General features: G+C 49.1%; 2 protein-coding genes across 28 annotated transcripts in view; one reads left to right on the top strand and one right to left on the bottom strand.

Moving 5' to 3' along the window:
- The first annotated feature begins 1731 nt into the window (after positions 1–1731).
- MRPS34 (mitochondrial ribosomal protein S34) lies at positions 1732–3782 on the top strand. Its single transcript, XM_054270979.1, has 3 exons — positions 1732–2108; positions 2210–2252; positions 3092–3782. The coding sequence occupies exons 1-3, from the start codon at positions 1791–1793 to the stop codon at positions 3367–3369; spliced, it is 639 nt and encodes a 212-aa protein (XP_054126954.1). The 5' UTR covers positions 1732–1790; the 3' UTR covers positions 3370–3782.
- A 2594-nt stretch (positions 3783–6376) lies between these two features.
- MAPK8IP3 (mitogen-activated protein kinase 8 interacting protein 3) overlaps positions 6377–12342 on the bottom strand; it is a 71402-nt gene continuing 65436 nt past the window's right edge. For all 27 annotated transcript variants that reach the window (XM_054271233.1, XM_054271231.1, XM_054271229.1 and 24 more), the window contains 3 exons: positions 10711–10890; positions 10317–10460; positions 6377–9296 (listed from right to left, as the gene is read on the bottom strand). In XM_054271233.1, coding sequence (XP_054127208.1) covers positions 9175–9296; positions 10317–10460; positions 10711–10890 — 446 coding nt within the window. In that variant the 3' untranslated portion in view covers positions 6377–9174. The remainder of the gene's footprint in view (positions 9297–10316; positions 10461–10710; positions 10891–12342) is intronic.

Raw genomic sequence — 12342 nt, forward strand, 5'->3', positions numbered from 1 at the left:
ACGGGAGGGCTGTCAGCGGCAGCCGCCCCCTCCCCCCGCGACGCCGGGACGGCGGCGGCTCCCATGGGCGCGCGGGGCCGGGCGGGGCGGGACAGAGCGCTGCCGCCCGTTCCGCCGGGCGCTCCCGAGGCTGCTTCTGGAGCTGGTTCCCCGCCGTGGGTGTGGAGGGGCCGTTGCGCGGGAGCTCGGTGTGGAGCGCATCGTCGGAAGTGTCGGAAGCAGCGCCGTGTGCCGAGCGCATCGTTGGAAGTGCAGGTGGCGGCCCGTGGGGCGGCGTCTCTTTGCTGGGCCGCTCTGGTGGTAGCTGCCGCCCCCGCCCCCGGCGGGGCCTGTGTTTGCGCCGGGGCAGCGAAGGGCGCTGCAGCACCCCCCAATAAACAGCGGCTCCCTTGATATAATTCCCCTTAAGAAGCAGAAACCGAAGGGCTCCGTTGCTGCCGCTGTTCGCTGCCCTCGGACTGTATATGTATCCCCCGTTAGCCCCGCGGAGCCCCACCAGGAAGTGGCGGGTTTGGAACATGATTTGCGCTCGTTCTCCCAGGCAGGGGGAGACGCCGTATGTGGTTGGCTATTGCGGAGCTGCATCGTTTACCTGATGACTTGCTGTGTGTGGTGGCGTCTTTAATTTCTGTCCGTCCAACAAAGCCAATTCCGTAATTTTTCAAGCATTCTTGTCACCTCTTCTGCTCTGTGGACTCACAGAAACTGATATGTGGGGGCCTTAAACAGAAACGAGCTTGATCCTTGTGCTACACAACCCTTGGGTACAAGCTCGCAACCCTGTACCTTGTAATAAGTGGTTTAATTGCTCTGCTAGTTCCCCCAAATCACTTTAGTACCAGGAGTCTCCTCTCTTTTCTAACAGCTGAATTGAGATCAAGTATTTTTTTCTAAGCCAGTGTTTCTCAACTTAATCAGCTACCTCCTACTTACTCCTATGCCCCTATCTTTTTTCAAGAGATGCACCATATTAGTCTTAAGAGCATTGTCAGCCTTTTTAGTGTGTGGTTTACTTTTTTAGTGTGCAGCACGCATGAACACACCACTTTGTCCTCACACATTGATCTTGGCTGCTGGAAAACCCCACTCAGTATCCTGAATGCCTTCAATATAAGACTTAGCAGCAGTGCTGGAATTGCTGTTCTTCCTTTATTTAAGATACAGATTTCAATGAAAAAAAACCCTTCTGTTAGATTTAATTTACCAGTATTTAGCCAAAATCCAAGGGCTGATCTATGCGGTTTTTACTTAAAGTCTACTCATTAAAAGTGTAGTCTCACTGTGCTGGCATTCCATGACTGGAGCAGCTCAGAGGAACTTGTCTCATTCCAGTACAGAGTTCCACGACCCGGCTGCTGCTCGTGGCCCAGCCTTTGATTGAAGACCTGGGCCAGACCTGTTGCTTTAATCTTCCTGAAACCTGGTTTACTCAGGTTTTGAACGTTCCCTGACATAGCTGAATCTGCTTAGATTTTTCTAAACCAGACACTGTTCAGATGAATCTCAACCAAGCCCGGCTCCCCCGAGAGCCGCCTAGCACACAGTCCCGTCAGGCCGCCTGGCACCGGCAGGTCCGCAGCACAGCGAGGGGCCGCGGCACGCCGTGCGCTCTGCGGCAGCAGCCTGACAGCGCCCGCTGCGGGCGGCCGGGCCGCGCGGAACGCTGCGGTTGTCCCTGGCGACGGGCGGGGCGACTTCCGCGGGGCCCGGCGCGGCTTCCGGGAGAGGCGGGAGCAGCGGAGCCAGGTGGGGCTCTCGGTTCTGCCTGCTCCGCGCCCTCGGCCGCCGCCATGGCCCGCAAGAAGCTGCACCGTCCTATCGCCGCCATGGCCAGGAAGATCCGCGAGTACCGGGCGCTGAAGGATCGGCCGCGGGACTCTCAGCGCTTTGCCGTGGACTACGAGACCATGCGGCGGCCGCTGACGCAGAAACGGCTGCCCGTGCGGGCCTGGGAGGACGTGCGGAACGAGAACCGACTGTTGGCGCTGCTCTGCCGCCTGCCGCGGTTCGGCGTGGGCCGCACCGTCACCCGCAAGTCCTGGCTGTGGGCGCACCGCGAGCCCTGCTACTGGGTCATCACCAAGGTGAAGGCGGACTACACGGCCGAGGTACCTGCCCCGTCCCGCCCGCCGCCCCGCCGCGCCCTGCGGAGCTCCCGCCCTCCACCCCGCCGCGACCCACCCTCAACAGGTTCCTCTTTTCTTTGCAGAACATGGACCATGGAAGAGCTTGGGGCTACCTGACCTTCAAAGGTAAAACCAGCTCGTTTTCCCACACATGGGGGCAGAGCTAGAGAGCACCGGGTGCGTGAGGGTGGCGGAGAAACCGCAGGCTCCCTGACTGGGAAATTTGTTTTTCTCACATCTTCTTATGGGAAAAGAAGTTCCTTGCGTTTCAAAGGGTGGGGAATCTAGCCCTTTCACAATGTCTTTCCAAGGAATGCTGTGGGAGAGCCAGTGCAGTATGACCTTGGGGAACAGCAGCACTAAAGGCATATTAGATGAGCTGACAGACTGTTCTGAGACTTTCAAAGCAAGACACAGTATGAGCATGAGGGCATTCCAATTTAAATTGTCTCTAAAAAGGAAAAAATGCAATGGCAATGAAGTTGTGTTACTGGAATTTTAACTTAATGATTGGAGTTGTATGAGTGAATTTTCCTTTTCAGAGCTGCTTTATATTAAGTATATAATTTTCCCTTACTGGAATTACTGAAATAGTACTCATTCGAAGGTTTTAAGTTGTTGGCCACTTCTAACACTTAGTTTTCCAGGAAGCTTTCATCAGTGTAGGGAGAAATTACTCTTGTTCCTTAACCATGGAAATGGAACTTGAGAGAGACAAAGCAAAACTATAAATTAAGAGAGGGAATGACCCACTCAGCTGGAACCTGTTTCTATTTCTATTTCAATTCTCAGGGACAGAAGTGAGATCCTATAGTATAGCAGGGAATAACTTGTCCAGCCCTTTGAAAACTCTGTTGACTCTTGCCTTTTGTAGCATATTTGGTGCCAAAGAGTCAACACTTGCTATGTCTGGAGGCAGTTTTATGTGATGGTGTTACCCACTGGTGTTCATCATCTTTTCCCAGGCAAAACTGAAGAGGAAGTGAGGGAGATTGACAAAGCAATGTACCATGACTGGCGCATAGTGCCCAAACACGAGGAGGAAGCCTTCAAGAAATTCATCCCAGTGCCTGAGGTGACTGTTCGGTTCCTGCCATACCCACCACTGCTCCGAGCCATGATCCTTGCGCAGTGGCAGAAGGAGGGAAAACCAATCATGGAAGAGCCAGTTATTGATCTGGAGGAGGGCCTGGCCTCTCCCCTAGAGTGGGCAAAGAAAAAAGCTACTGGGACACCAGTATAGAGACTTCTTCAGTGTCCTAAGCATCCCATGTGCTCTGACTACCTGTTAGAAGCTCAGTGCAGAAAGGGTCTTATAGACCCCCTCTGTGCCCATTGTCCTAGGATGTTTCCAGCTTTTTCCTCAGCCCTGTACAGTAACCTCATCTGAAAGGGAAGATGCAGATATACTCAGACTCTTCTTCCATAACTTTGGTTACAGTGAGCAGAGGAGTCTTCTCGGTTCCCTGGATAGTCTCTAAATACACAGCTTCAGCTGCAGCTTCAGCCAGCTGCAGTTCTTTGGAGTATAACATTTTTTATATAACTTGGATCCTGCATGAATCACAAAAAAATGACTGTAAATATCACAGTATTTCACAGAGCTGTGAAAAAATGTATCTTCACATGGAAATAAATGTTAATTCTGCAGCACAATTCTAAGAAAACCCATGGGTTTTTTTCAATGCCGAGACATTGTGACAGCCAAATGGAGAGCCATTAGCTCAGGCACAGCATCTGGTTTCTCTGCAGAATGATCTGTTTTTAGCATATGAAGGCAGTGAACAAGAAGTGAGGAACGTGACTTCAATACTAAGATAATCCAAAGCTATCCGTCTCTTACTTCAAAAGATGGCTGTCAAGAGATAGGGGAAATTATTTTCCTTCTGGTGATGCAAAGGAGGTGGGATTGGCTTTTACCATTTGAAGCCAATTGTAAATTACCCCTGTTCCAGGGCAGCATGTTGCGAACGTTAAAACATGCAGCTCCTGAGCACAGTTCATGGTATTTCATCTTCTCTTGCAGTGGCTGCAGATGCTGCTGCTGTGTCAGTGGCTGTTGGAGGCTCTGGTCTGGGTGTGGGTGGAGGGAGCACAAGAGCTGTTCAGCCCTATATATCAATTCCCTGCAGAAGCAACAGTTTAGTTCCTGTGTCTGCAGATAGTCAGGAGGTGGTGTTCCATTTACTGCAGCATCATGAAATCACAAATAGCCTGAAGGGATTTAGTGAGGCAGGGCACCAACTGGACTCTGCTCCACCCAGTGTGTGTGGCCTGGATGAAGCTGGGAACATGTGGCCCCAGCCAGCAGGAAATGGCTGCAGGAGTGCACAGATTGACATTCGCTACCTGTATTTCCATAGGGTTCCTCACCAGAGGTTCCTCACCACAGGCTTCGCACCATGATTGAAGGGTTAAGATGCTATGGGATATGAAGGAAGGCTCATCTTGTGAGTTAAAAGCTGGTTCTGTGACAAGGAACAGAACTGAGCCTGCCTTGTTGTGGCAGGAGCACTGCAGAGCATGTGCCAAATCTACTTCTCTGGCTTCAGAAGGAATGGGAGAATCCAGAAGAGGGAGAATCAGGAGTAATGTTAAAGGCACAGTTTGAGGCTGTGAGCCTTCCCATGGCAGTTGCTGTGGCTGGAAGGTAAGTTTGTCTGATTCCTATAGTCTCCACTGCTGGACACTGAGCTGAGCTGTTGCCTTCCTGTCTGCACCATGATTGAGGTACTACTGAACACAAACCAAGAACAAGGGAGATTAAAGGGAGGTGTAGTTGTGAGTCAGATGGGATGAGTAGAACAGTCTAGTCCTCTGTTCTGCACAGCTTCGATCTAAATGTAGCACCAGGAGAGGAAGTGTCTCCCTGAGGAGGCACACACAATGACCACAGAGGGCAGACCCAAGTGCTGGTCAGAGCAGCCCCAGAAAGGCAAGAAATGACCCATGATCAAAGTATAACAGGGAGCCAAGCCAGCAGCAAAAGCAGATGGAGCTGATAAGGCACAGACTCACCCAGCAGCTTGGGTGAGGTGGGATCTCTGAAGATGACGTAGGCAAAATCCAGCCCCCTGGGTCCAAGGAGTCGATCCAGGAGTGGCTGGAGACTGACACAGTTACATGTTGAAGATCTCAGGTTGTGCTTCAGTGAGGCTCCTGGGCCATAGGAGGAAAGGGCCTCTGTAGAGGTGGGGGTCTAGGTGGCACCACAACAGTTTGGACCTGCTGGTGAGCTCAGGGTCATGAAATGGATGTCTTCTCACAGAACCCTGGACAGCCTGGGAGCCTTACCCTGATAGTTAAGGTCCCTTCTGGGAAGCTGCACAGCCTGTTTGCCATGTGTTGGATTCCATGCCCAGAACAGAATGTGAGTTCTGATGAGCCTCCCAAACTTGTACATTTCCTCACAGATTTTTTACCAGCGTGGGGGGATTGTTTGAAGGGTGTTGGCACTGATCTGCTTACTTAGCCACCAGACATGACTGTACTTCACCCAGGGCCCTGCTCAAACTGCTTCTGGCTTTTTTGAAGGGTGCAGGCTCAGGGATTTAGGATGGATCACAGCACACATTTCCAAACCTCATTTTTGAGGTGCCTCCATTGACTGCAGAGGCATTGCCAGTTGTACTACACCCTGGCCTGTGGCACACCACAGTGCGTGTGTTGGTCACAGAGGTGACTTGCCTTAGGGCTCCCTGCTTGGGGCTCCTCCTTGATGCTCCTCTCCAGTCTTAAGGACATGGTTCATTGCCATGTGTAGCCCTTGAATCACGCAATTCTACAAAATAACTATGAAGGTGTCCAAATGCCGCTGGGACTGAAAGGCTCCCTGCAGTGGAATGACGCTGATTTCACCAGTGCCTATGGGACTGTGAAGTGCCACCCTGTACTGTGTTGAAAACTGACCTGATGTGTTATCCCTGGCAGTTCACCTGAAAGGGCCACCCTGACTAAAGTTCCAGCAAGCCAGCAGGTGAATGCTTCCCTGCTCCAGCTTCTATTTCTGAAGTTGTGCCACCTTATATCTCCACCTTTTATTTCTGCTGCTGGTACAAGCTACAGATTGCACTGTTGCTTGGTAGACCAGCCCTTCTGCTCTGACCCTGTGAGCCAGCAACATTTCATTTCCTGCCACTGAAATGCTCAACAGGGAACACTGGAGCTGCATTCCCACCCTTGCAAGTGTCCTTTTAAAGACTGAGCAGCAGTCCCAGTGCCTTCACAGGAACACAGCATGGTGCCCAAGGTGATGTTAACATGTTTATTACATACAGAACAGATACGGTTTATTGTTGACAGCATAGGGGACAAAGCATGGGAACATATTCATACAGCAGGCTCTTTACAGAATGCCATCTTCATACCAAACAGCGGAGTTTACAGGCCTTAAGACACTTTTAAAAATCATTTTGTAACATACAAGATAAATTACATACATCACAGTGGAGATATGACAGAGAAGCATACTGAAGCCAGTTAGTTCTCACCTTGATGCCCAGCAGCGATCCAAGGACACAGGAGCTATCAGCAGAGGCTGGGTCTCCCCCCAACAGCTGCCCCTCTGGGCCATGTGCTTCTCTTGGAGGAGAACATGGCATTGAGCTGGAAAGGAATCTGATGGGAGATTCCCGTGTGTTGTTAGGGCCCAGTGGGTGACAGGAGATCAAGTGCTGTCCCTTCAACTTCTCCCACCAGATACAGAACAGTCGGTGGTACAAATGTTGCAATTCTAACTTTGCTATAAAAGAACTGACAGAGTTAAGGAACTGAACCCTACCAGAGCTTCTTTTTCCCTTCAACTAGCCCAAATTCTGAAATTTGCCTGGCCCTAACTGATGAACTATTACATGACAGTGGAATCTGTGCTCTGTATGTTATATTGTTTACTTCACCCTGTGTTGGGAGGGATCCAAAGAGGTCTTCCTAGCAGAAAGCATATGGCAAAAGTGAATGAGAAGCCTGGCATGGTCAGCAGTGGCCCAGCAAAATGGCCCTGGTGAAAGGTCCCCCAGCATGCAGGTGGTGTCTCCATGTATTCCTTAACCTTGTGCCAGTCACAGAGTCCAGTATGTGTATGCCTGGAAGATGCCCTCCGGCTGGATTCCTACCTTGGCAGGAGTGGTGTGATGGGTGCATGTCACCAGCACTGCTCACACGTAGCATGGGCACTGCTGTGGCTGGATGAGACCTCTGTTCACCAGAGATGTCTCTTGCCTTCTTGCAGGGAAAACCTATGCCATGACCTTTCCTGAACTGTGGATACAAAAATTGTTTAGGTGCTGCTGTGTCAGGAGAGATGCCACATGTTAGAGCATCCCCTGGGAATATGGCATCCCTGCAGCACACCGGGATCTGCAAGCCTGGTCCATGGCAGCAAGCACAGGACACAGCAGGGAGCTTTCTAGGAGATGGAGGCTTGCCCAGTTGTCCCCATACTGTCACAAGGATATCTCTGTGAACCCTGGAGTGCTGTACAGGTCAAGCAAAAAAACAAGAGGACCACCAGGAGCTTCCAAATTCATCACTAACAAATGCAACTTGCCCTACTTCTGCACACCCAGAAAAGAATGTTTCAAGGGACACAGAACTTGTCATTTTGGGACAGTGTAAGAAAGGGAGAACACACTATTGCCTCTACACTTGGAACTTTCATATTCTGCATCTTGAGCTCAAAACCACTTTCCCTGGCCCCAATTTTTGCTGCTTCTTTTGTAAGCAGAATTCACATGCTTCTTTTGTAAGCAGGATTCAGCATTGCTTAGACAGAAAGGGCTATCACCACTTTTCTTGGGGGCTCTCAATTTTTCCCAGGAGTCAGAAATTTCCAGCTTTTCAATCTTCTTACTAGCATAGTTAGTACTTGTGATATTAGGTAAAAGATGTCAGGAATCTAGCCTCAATTCTTTTTGTGTGTGACATCAGGTGAGACATAGCCTTGACTGCACTTGTCCTAACCAACTGCCAAGTCTCTGTTTTCCAAGTCTCTGTGAAAAAAGATCTCCTTCCAGCAGGTCCTAAAAAGGAGACACAGCCTTGAGATGAGGCAATCTCAAAGTGTTAATGCAGAACACACAGCAGATCAACACCATCTGCCCCCACCTGTCTTTTAAAAGCCACCAAATGCAATGCAGAGATAACCACCACATGAACCTTTCAGAATGAACTTAGGAATTCTTTTCTGTATGGCTGTTTTGGAAGGGAGAGGCAAGAAAACCCTTTTAAGAAAAGCCTTTTCTTAAAAAAACAACATTCTGGTACCCTTTTGCTACTACAGCTGTTTGGCCTTGACAATCAAACACCTATCTTCTATCTGAGCCCACCAACCAATTTTCTTGGGACACATACAGGCAGGCACCCAGCACATGACTGATGAAGCAACAGCAGCAGCAGAGGAAGGGACTTTCCCCCTGCAAAGACGAAGATGTGATCCCCACATTAAGACTGCTGCTGCCTTCTCCAGCCCCACAGCTGAAGTGCTGCTGAAACTATGATGCTCTTTGGAGGCTTCCTTAGAACCCTTCATTGCTCTAAGTCCAGAGAATGTTATTCTGTGCTTAAGGGTGAATAAGGATAAGATGATGATACTGGTGAACTAGAAGGATTTCTGCTGGGGTGCTGCAGAAGTGATTCACCATCACTGCTTTGGCAGGGAATGCCTGGGGACACACTTCTTTCTCATGCAGGTGGGAATGAGGCAACCTGCCCAAGAACCTGAGCCACCCCCCTCCTCCACCTGCCCCTCCTGACACTGGGCAAAGGTCTTCCACAGTCCTGGCTCCAAGCTCCCTCCATGGTGTACTTCCATGTCTCTCCTTTTAGATGCCAGCTCCAGAGCAGAACAAGAACCTAACCACGCCAAAAGCATACGGGCCCGAGTTGAAAGCTGCGAGTTCAGAGGTTCAAGGGGGTCACAGTCCAAGGCAGGAACCGTTGCAGTTGTCCAGGGTCAGTTTCCAGCAGGAGTTATAATGCAGGCGGTTTTGTATGTACATCGTGGCATTCAGGCGGGAGGAGGGACACTTACATTGTGGGAAAAGAGGAATTCTCACTCAGGGATGTATGATACCTGCCACACAATGATGTGGCTCCGTTCAGCCTTGGAAAGTACTGGCTTCACCTGAGTGGCATCTCCCACATTCTCTTCTGTCTCATCATCTTCTCCATCCCCTGAAGAAACAACACAGAGAGTAAAAACGGCAGGAAAGAAAATGCTCTGGATACTCTGAAGAGGCCAATACCCCTTTTAGAGTCCCAGCAGTCTGATAACAGACACTGTGAACTGAGATCTTTCTCTGTGCCTGGAGAACATTTACAGCAACCCCATTCTTTTCTGAAGCTAGACTGCATGGATGGGACAAACTAGCTTCAGCAGCAACAAAAACCACCCTTCCACCCTTCAGGGAAGCTGATTTTACACATAGAGCACTCTCAGCAGCAAGGGTAATCATAGCGGGACAGCAATGTTTGGACCCAGTGGCACAGATGCATTTGTTCTTTCCAAAGCCATTCATACTGATGCTATTTTATGATAGTTTTAATATATTTGTAGCTTTGTAGATTGCTAATGCATGGCTGTATCTCCCAGCACTTTTTCTATCCTTTTCCCCTACATTTTAGAACAGTAAACTAACCTTCTAACACATTCCTGAAATACTATTTATATTTAGTCTTGCTTCTTTAGTCAACCAAGAACATCTTGCTTTTTACCATGCATCATAGATGTAATAAATGTGGGGCAAAGCTCTTGGACCAACTCCAGTGGGGCAGAACCTGGGGAAAATTACCTAACCAACTGCTCTTCTAATTGGACAATATATGTTAAATATGCTAATTTGTTTAACTTACAAAAGGGTAGAAGTCCTGTATCATGTGTGTATATTGCACCTGGAGGCCTCCAGTTAAAGACCTGCTTTTATATCACTTCCTATATTAACATAATCTCAAAACTGTGTTGTTTTGTTCTCGATTTTGTAAGCATCACTACAGCCATGTGGCACTGCAGCCACAGGGCACAGGTCGACAGCCTTGTGCTGTGCAAGGAACATCCTTATTTGCCCTCACAGCCAGATGCAGGAGAAGCAGTGTGGGGCTTTTCTGCTTTGGTTCTCCACAACAGTGATGCCTCACTCCATAAGCACTGCTATGCACCCACTACCTTTCCAGATGCCTCCCACCAAGGGGACTTACCAATCCGGAAATCGATATACCCTTCTCCTCCACTCAGCACCAAGACATTCTTTAGCTTCTGACCCTCCGTCTCAGTGGCTGCTGTGCTGGGGTTCTCCGAAGGGCTGTCCAACACACTCCCATTCAGGGTCGCAAGGACATTGCCTAGGAGAGGACAGAGGTGCTGTCCACGCCTCTGCTCAGCCCCCACACAGTTCACATGCACACAAACACATTGTGCAGACCAATTCTTTCTGCTAGTGAAATCTGGCAGTCACTCCAGTATAAATACAGATGTGGGAACCACAGGAAGTGTCAGCCATGGCCTGGACCCTAATCTGCTGCAGAACAGCTCCAGTCCCTGCTACAAAAGGGATGGAGGGATAAGCACCTGCTGAGGGAGAGCTGTGCTTACCTGGCACAGAGACAAAGAACTTGACAGCATCACGGTGGCCATGGAAGCAGAGCTGTGCCTGAGCCATGGAGCAATAGGGAATGAAGCTGCTGGCAGATTTGTCACTGTTGTCATCACCATACACATGGATGACCCCACCAGAGCGACTGCCCTCTCCAGAGGTTGGTGAAGTCTTGTTGGCTGGAGACAGAGCAAGAACACCATCAGTGATAGCTATGAGTCCCCTTTACAAAATGGACTCAATCAGAGAGAAAACTCATGAGCTGTGAAGAAAAACCTTTAAAGGTGCAGGTCTCTTTAAAGGTCTTTTATGAATGATGTGATGGAGGAGACCACAGCAGATTACACAGTCCCTCTCTTTTAGCTTGAGGCAAGCTAGATTGGTGTCACCAACCAGCAGTAATCCTGTCCAGCCTCCAGAAATAACCCACTGTCCTAGGATCAACCTTGGTCTTTTGTAGCTGGCAGGATACCCAAAGTGTCCACTGTCCCCAGAAGGCAGCTGGAGGAGAATTACTGCTCTGGATTAGTGGCATTGCTCAACTTCCAAGTCAAATCCTTTGCTCATGCCCAGTAATGAGCACACATGCTGCTGAAAGCAGTCTCTGGGTCTGGTGAAGCCTCTCAGCCTCTCAGAGTCATCATAGAAGCGGATGTCTTTCCTCATTTCTTGATTAAACCATGACACCAGATTGTCAGCTAGTCCAGCCATGAACATCTTTCAGATGCTCACCATCCACAGCTTCCAAGGAGGGCTCAGGGCCCTGTATCCTTCCTGACCAGTCTTCAAGAATGTGACAGTTTCCACTAACGAAGCAACAGAGACCAGTGCTCTCAGCTCAGGGTGGGAGATGCTTTCCTTCTGCATGCACCCACATCAGTACAACAGGAACAATATTAAACTAGGCAGCTTTCACTTTTCTCTAAAAAAGTGAATTCATTCATTATTTGTAGTTCTGTGAATTCATTCATTATCTGTAGTTCTGTGTTTTAACTTTGGGTCAATTTCAGTTATGTGACTTGGACAGAAGAGACTTTTCCCTATCAGGCTCAAGCCAGGACAGTGGGACAAGTACAAATACTTTGATGGAGGAATGAGAGTCAATGTGTGTACAGTATCTGGCTTTTTTTCTGCAATTAATATCAGATGCTTTAAAAGGAGGAGACACATGTTGATAATGCATCTGGACAGATACATGAATGTCTTTGAGTGAGAAAAAAGAGCCTTTAATTTCTGACCCTGGAAAGGCATGAATTTGAACTGAGATCCTGCCTTAACTGGCACAAACCTAAACAAGTCTTCATGCTAATCAAGTCCCCTTGGGTTCAATCTCTTTTTTGATAACTTACAGCTGACAGGTGCCAAAGCACCACCTGCCATTGGCCTGAAACTGATGGAAGGAGCATCACTGGAAAATAACGGATGACCCAGGGAGACCTTGGAAGAACACTCTACTCCTGGTTCCTGCTTCTGACTGAATGAACCTTTCCTGTCCCCATCTCAAACTGGTCAACCACAGAAAGGGAACCACTGTTGAAGAATAATCATCCTTAACACAAAAAACCAGAAGGATCAACAATGAGATGGAAAACATTGTTTATAGCTGTGGGAAATAAGGATATTTACATGAC

Source organism: Melozone crissalis, unplaced genomic scaffold (assembly GCF_028551555.1).
Source record: "Melozone crissalis strain CALT ecotype California unplaced genomic scaffold, PUWL_Pcris_2 ptg000012l_1, whole genome shotgun sequence".
In the NCBI taxonomy this organism is placed as follows: domain Eukaryota; kingdom Metazoa; phylum Chordata; class Aves; order Passeriformes; family Passerellidae; genus Melozone; species Melozone crissalis.